Source organism: Charadrius vociferus, unplaced genomic scaffold, assembly GCF_000708025.1.
Source record: "Charadrius vociferus isolate BGI_N301 unplaced genomic scaffold, ASM70802v2 scaffold261, whole genome shotgun sequence".
NCBI classification, from domain to species: domain Eukaryota; kingdom Metazoa; phylum Chordata; class Aves; order Charadriiformes; family Charadriidae; genus Charadrius; species Charadrius vociferus.
The window spans coordinates 843,363-850,871 of record NW_009646856.1 but is presented as its reverse complement, the minus strand read 5'-3'; the positions used below and the strand labels follow the sequence as shown (position 1 = coordinate 850,871).

The window sequence follows — 7,509 nt, the reverse complement described above, 5'->3', positions numbered from 1 at the left end:
GCTCCTCCTCCTCCTGGAGTCAGCGAAGGAGAATGGGGTCTTTGGAGGCTTGCCCCTGCAGGCAGACTCTGCCTCATCTTCTGTGTTCAGCACTGGGTTATAACACTTGATACACAAGGAGAAAGCAATTAATAATTTTCAGGCAGATAAAAAAGTGATAACCACGTAATTCTTACAATAGGTACTATGTTCTGGGAAAGGATAACAGTCTAACTCACACAACATAACCACAGGGGTTTACAGCTGCTCTTCCTCCCATTCTTCAGTATCGCAACACACATTGCACCTAACAAGAGCCTAAAGCCAAGGCAACAACCAAGCATAATGAGCAGGGTTATGAACCCAAGCTTAAGCCTGAATCATCTCAATTTTCTGTACTTGCGTCAAACCCAGAGGCAGTCTTTGTACTTAAAAAAAAAAAAACAACTAAATAAAGGAAAATAAAAAAGAAACTAAGCTGCACTTGCCGCTCTAGAGCTTTGCATTCCTCCCATTGGGAATAAGTGTTATTGTTGTCTTAGCCTCCTAGATGGCCAGAGGCCAATAAAAAGCCATACTAAGTGCTGCCTGTTGGGGCACTTGAGAATTACACCTCTCAAAATAGTGCTTTAGGATGCATGTATATTCTTACAATGAAAAGAAAGCCTAGTATTTTTCCTGGTAATCAAGAAAGATTTTGTACGAGCCAGGACCCTTCACAGAGAAAAGCAAAGTTACACCCGTGTCAGGGATGAAAGCATATTTAACACAACCCACACCTAAACAAAACAGGCTATCACAGTAAACTGGCACCTATACCACCCACACCACACCGCCCACTGGCTAAGATATCAACTCTTTACTGGGTTTAAAAATACTCATTTTCTTCTTTTCCAGCCAATTTAAAATAATCTCACCAATAAAAAGATGATCAACACTCACATTAGGAAGCACTCGACCTCAGCCCACCAGAACATGCAAGTAAAATCCACATTTATCACGCAACAAGTGCCTGACAAGCAAATGTATTATTTTCTATTTACTGGCAACAGCGGGCCGTGCTCCTGGGAGCGCCCACGGGGGAGGCAGAGCATTGAAGTAGAGAGGAGGACTTTTTTTTTTGTGAGCCAATGCCTATCTCAAACAGTTTAAAAAAGAAAAAAGAACAAGAGAGGAGAAGCTTTGTGATTTAATAGCAACACAAATCACGTAGCAAGTCGGAAAAAAAGCAAAGAACACTGCTTTACTCCATCCCAGCAACTTCACAGAGCTCAATGCCAAACATTTTAGAAAATACAACTCCTTAGATCACATTAGTCACCCCTCCGGGAAAATAGGTGCCAAAACCTGTGTCCTACCTCCATGAAACAGACCTATGACAAACCAAAATGCTGATGACCTGCACAGGTAGGTCAGAGGACACACCATTTCTGGCATCTAAAACAATGACACATGTTTAACTACGTGGGCGATTCCAGTGTGGGGAAAGTCACGGGACATACTGTTTGGGCTGTTCTGTGATACGGGCTGACCAGTCTGATATTCTAAAGTGCATTACTATGATGTGAAATTCAGGGGCATTCTAGCACACCACAGGTTGACATCTCCTTTACGCTGCAACCCCAGAACATGCCGTTCAGCCATCTATCTTCAGGACAAGCAAAAGAGAAACAAACCCAAAACAAAAATTTCAGACCACATAGCACCACAGTCTGCACGCTTTACTGCTTTCAAGGTCAGCTTTGGCTTCCTATATACTTGCCTCCTGCTGCATGAGCATCTCAATCTCACTGGGATAAATATGTTTGTGGTAGTCCAACTTAATCCTCACAGTGAGTGAGAATATCCAAAGATGGTGGAGATGTTCCCCTCTATTACCATCTCTCAAGACAACATGGAGGTTAAGGAAAGCATAAGACATCATCTGACTGTTACAGCTTAGCTGACCTAAATAGTGAGCTGACGAAGGCAAGCCATGCTCTTCTCAAATCCTCCCCATTATGTCTGATTATGCAGCCACATGGTGAATCACTTGCACCATATAAGCCTTTTTGTTGCTTTTTGCCTTTACTGTAGGTAGCATTTCCTCCCAGCCGTCACCCAACTGCTTACTAAATTCAAGGGGAAGCTACAAAAGACACGTGGCTTCGGGTGGGGATGAAAACCAAAGGAACAGACCATCCATTTGAGCAGCATCCTACTATTAAATTAATTAGGTGTAATGTCACACCATACCTTTGCAGAAGGGTAGCTCTTTCCGATTCACCATTGGTTCTGGGTGGGAACACACTCCTGTTGCAATAGAAGCGTACCTTAAAGAATGACCTTCGCTTGTCAGATCCAGATGACTGCCAGCACACTGACAGCGAGCAGCCTGTGCACGGCAATGCAGGCAACCAACATAGCCATCAGCAATGCAAAAGACAACCGGCACGAAATGCCAATGCTTGGTGATCGTATCTATTTGACAACAGCTGAAGTTGTTATTCAAAGCCATAAAGAAGGGGGTTTGTCCTACCGCTTCTGGGCTGCAAACACACAGGAAGTCATTAGTAACTGTGCAGATACTGAAGAATATTATGCCACAGCAGCACGCGTTCTATTGGCACAGAAGACACATTGAGCTTTTGCACCAAAACAGATGGATTGGTTTTGTTGTTTTGCAAGTTAAAAGGTACCGGTGGGTCTATTCCAACACTGGAAATGATGGATGGTCAGATGGTCTTCGTCAACCACATTATAATGGGATATGTACATTCAGATGTACAGCAAAGCTGGGAAGGAGAAATCTCGCCCCATCACTCAGACCATGCGCCCACCACACACCCCGCTTGATCTAACCTTTGCTCCTGTAATGCGGAGCTCTACACGCTTTAACTTTCATCAGAAAACATTCAGCTACTACAACAGAAGCTGCAGGAGGGTGGCAGATTGTACAGCTGATCACTGTCTGACAGGTTTTATTTAAGCGCCGCTCACTCCCCAGAGCTCTTTCTAGGCAATACCAGGCTCCGTGCAGGCACACCAGCTGAGAAGCGAAGGAAGGGAGAGCAGCTCATCAGAGTAAGGCAGCAGGCGTGCTGGGTGGCTCTGCGTGTTGTCACCAGCAAAGTCACGACAGTGATCTTTGCAGATGGTCTCATGTGAAATGGTGGTCACGGAGGTGACACCACAGCTATTTTAAATAAATTAAACAGAGTAGAGTTTAACCAAATCAACCCTTATACTATGTTGGACTCCTCAACTTTTTTTGCCCCAAGAACTCTAGAAATTGTCCCCCTCAGCCTGTTACTATTTGGCCACTCATTCTGCTTCCCTGGAGGTAGAAAACTTCTTCTCTAACCCAACCCTACTAACTGCTATTTGCAAGAGAAGCACTCTAAATAACAATGTTTTTGTGCAACACTGGGAAACCACACTGCAGGAAGGCCTTGTGGGCAAGACCTACGTACAATAGCATAGGAATAATGATGCAGAGACAAGAAGCATGCAGTTCCATTTTCTTAGCTTCCCCACACAAACCCTCACTTGTAGTAAAACTTGTTCTCAAAAGGCTGGAAGGCACAGTGTGGCTGTCACTGATAATGTGGCTATGGGGCAGCACGGTAAGTAGGCAATGCTCTTGAGAAACACCGCTCACACATGACCCGTGGCAGAGTCCCTTTGTCATTTTTGGTATTTCACAAGACGGCTTCATGGCATTCTCCAAGGAGTTCTGGAGTATTTTCCCTGGCCCCTACACACCCTGCCTTTCATGACTCAGCAACACCTCCCTCCCTCTTTTGCAGCCAGAAATCAGTCGCATTCCCTACTATGTCAGTTTTTCCTGAACACTTCACTGTGTTAAGACACACACACAGTCTTAGCACAGTTGAGATCAAGAAAACCTCAAATACATTCTAGGAATCCCACCCTTTAGAGGGTTTTCCCAGCCCTGAGATGCCCAAAGATGGCAGGAATGGGTTTCACTTTCCTGGAGAAGTCAGGTCAGGAGCCATCAATGGCTCTGCATGGCCCAGATACTGATCTGGGTGAGGTTCTGCATTCAGGGCAGCATTGATTTATGTATGATGGAGAGCAGAGTTTAAAAAAAAAAAAAAATAGTATTTGGACACACTTAAAAGAAAAAAAAAAAAAGAAAAAAGCACACCAGACAAGTCACCACTCTCAAGCAACAAGGAAATTACCACTGAGTTATAAGTGCACAGATATGACAGAAACAGCTGAATAAGGAGTAAGAGCTTTCCTGTGCATTTGTGTGATTTGCTAGCCCAGCCAATTTTCATAACTTCAACTTTGTCCAGCAAAACTAAGGAACAGGGAGGAGGCGAGATCCCTGTGTCTTGCTGAAGAGCCTTGTGGCTACTGAAACCCAAGAAGGGGACAGTCACCTTGCAGAAGGCCAAGCCTCCACACCTTGAGAACGCAAGAAGGATACTCTACACCAGTGCTTACGTGTAGGCTTCCAGCTCCTTATTTGCACGCTGCAAGGCTGCGACACGTTCACAGACCCGCAGGCTGCGACTCCGCTGGAGTACCATACCACACAGGTGGTTTGATGCAGCATAGAGCTCAAATGGCGTAACAGTGACAGCATTAAAAAAGAACCCGCTGAAGAAAATTTAAGAAAATATGGATTTTCCTCTTTTAAAGGACAGAAGGAAATCGAAGGTAAGAAAAATACACAATTCCCAAGACTCTTCCTTAGCTTTCAATTTAAAGAAACAATGGGATTTAACACTCTATTGCAATAGAGAAAACTAGTAATCTAAGCTTAGACCTAAACTGCTCCTTAAGCACTTACGCCCCACAAAGTATCAAAAGACAAGGAAAATCTAACTTATTCAACAACAAGAAAAGAAAAAAAAAAAAACAACACACTAACCCACATGCTGCTTCTTATATCCAAGATATGCCTTAAACAGTGAAACAGGAGCACTGACTTTACAGACACATAAAGTATTTATGAACAAGCACCTCTTTTGGGGACTGCTCTCAAGCCTGGAACAGAATGAACTGCCATCAAGATTCTCTCCCCGTTCACGGTTAACCCTACAGAAGTAGGGGTGCAGGCAATGTAATTACTTTAAGCAAGATCATTTAATACTTACGTTGGATGTGACAGACTTGTACTCCTGCTGTACCGCAATGTACCAGTTGATTTGACTCTACGGGTCTCCCAAATCCCAGGCTGAACTCACTGCATGACCTTTAACAAGTGGCTTAACCTCCCTGCAGCTTCCACTCTCTTTATTAAATACTCTGATCCGTAGCAGCTAGTATTTTACAGACCAGATGTCTGATATTGAGCATCTCAAAATAATAACATCAGAAGCTTTCAAGTCAGCAATGTGAAAGCATCCATGTTCTTGCTTGAGTTTGGGCACTGTGACTGTAATCCAGGTACATTGCAGATAAAGGTTTTCCCGAATCAATTTCGTAGTCAAGAGAACCAGGCAGAACAAGAGATAATTGCGGTACATGTTTGGTTTTAAAACGTATATGCTTTACTTTGCAAAAGGATGAAATACAGATGTAAGAGTAGGATTTTAAAAAAATCAAGAAAAGGGCAAGAGGTGTTCCCCTAAGCCTCCTTTTTAAAATAGATGCAAATAACAGCACTGCACACAGCCATCTATTAGAGGATCACATCATATTAAGATCTAGAAGCATCACTGTGGCATAGAAGAAATTGGTACAGAAACAATGTTATCTCCTCAGTAATAAAATTCTTGGTATTCACACCACAGCAACAAAAACCAAAGGGCTCATCCTCTATACACAGCTGGGTTCAACGTCCACGTAATGCCATTGCTATGGTGAAACAACTGGTGAGGACACACGCATGACTAACTCTAAACACCATCAGCAAGATCCAGAATATTAATGATTAACAAAAAACAAATAGCAAAAGCAAGCGGAAGACTGGTTTCTGCTTTTTAACGTGTCCAGCAACATAACAGAATCACGACTGATGTTCTTTCCCGGATTCACTTACAGCTTCCTCTCCATGAACGTTTATCCCAAACTACAGCAATAGTTGTCTAACACTATTTTAAACAATGTTTCAGGTCTTTCATGTTCCACAGAAAAGCCCGAAACCTCCAAAACAGTTAAGCAACAGTGACTAAGATAATTAAGTGTACTTCACACGATGTCCAGGATTTCTAGTGACCTTTATACACAATATCATCAGACTGTTTGAGGACTGAAGATCAAAAAGACTTAGGTTGACTCACAAGTGACTAAGCTGAGAGCAACCAGGCCTAAAGATAATAAAACTGAGAGGGGAGAGAAGAGTTTATCTGCTCATTACCTCCTGAATAGGAGCACCTTCCAGTTTCCAGAGCATTAAATAAGTTTTTTTACACTTCACAGGAAGTGGAAAGCCCACAGATTAAAAGGATCTGGGGGTCCCTTTGTTATCAGCAGGCCCACACAGAAGTCCTCCTCCAGCTGTGCCACCAAGCCATGGGTGGTAGCTTGAGTCAGTCTCCTGGGGGTTATCCAGCTCCCTCTTCAGAGAAACTGTAGAGCAGCAAGGTAGAACTATGCCCGTAATTAAACAAGCTCAATAACATGCACAGTGGGAGAGAAAGGAGAGTCCCCGAGGCAAACTAGTAACAAGGACAGTGGCTAGACAAACGGAGCATTTTCAAGACGGTTTCTTAATCAATAATTTTAAAGGAATGCGAGGCATATTGCCATTCTGTTAGTTTATTCTGCTGAAATAACCTTTACACCTGCCTCTTTTAAAGTTCATCTGACTTGCATGTAAATTAATCTCACAAAGCAGACCTGCTCGATAATAAAGTGGAGAGTCCATCTGCCAATGCTAGAAAGAAAAAGGAAAAAAAAAAATAAAAATCCTGTGAATTATCCACCGATCCCAAACTTCAGCACTGCATGCCAGCCCTTGAAACAGTAGATGCCAGAGCCCCACGAGGCACTCACACCCTGAACTGTTGAATAGATCAGAAGCAGCATAATTAGCTATTCCCATGGCCTCTACAGCTTGATCTGGTATGAATTTGTAATATTTCCCTTCCCCCATTTCTGATAAAAGCCACACAAAGAAACAAAGATACTTAACATACTGCAGTGTAATATAACACAAATTGCAGATGGAGGGCTAAGGTATTAAAAAAAGTGATCTGAGAAATTAAATGTATTTAAAACTATTCCTGGAACAACTATTCATGGGACAGCTACAGCTTGATCTGGTATGAATTTGTAATATTTCCCTTCCCCCATTTCTGATAAAAGCCACACAAAGAAACAAAGATACTTAACATACTGCAGTGTAATATAACACAAATTGCAGATGGAGGGCTAAGGTATTAAAAAAAGTGATCTGAGAAATTAAATGTATTTAAAACTATTCCTGGAACAACTATTCATGGGACAGAAAAAAAGAAAGATATATCTTGCTGTAATAATATGAGAAGGAAAAAAAATACTCTGGGAACCCCAAGGCAATATCTCCTATTGTGCATGACAGGTCACGGTCTGTAAAAGAAGTGCAAGAGG

The 7,509-nt window shown here is 42.6% G+C and overlaps 1 protein-coding gene across 1 annotated transcript in view; it reads left to right on the top strand.

The window, feature by feature from the left end:
• Nucleotides 1-2,365: 2,365 nt before the first annotated feature.
• The window catches only part of FBXO28 (F-box protein 28), a 34,077-nt gene continuing 28,933 nt past the window's right edge, over nucleotides 2,366-7,509 (top strand). Inside the window, exon 1 of the mRNA XM_009894334.1 lies at nucleotides 2,366-2,486. Coding sequence (XP_009892636.1) covers nucleotides 2,366-2,486 — 121 coding nt within the window. The remainder of the gene's footprint in view (nucleotides 2,487-7,509) is intronic.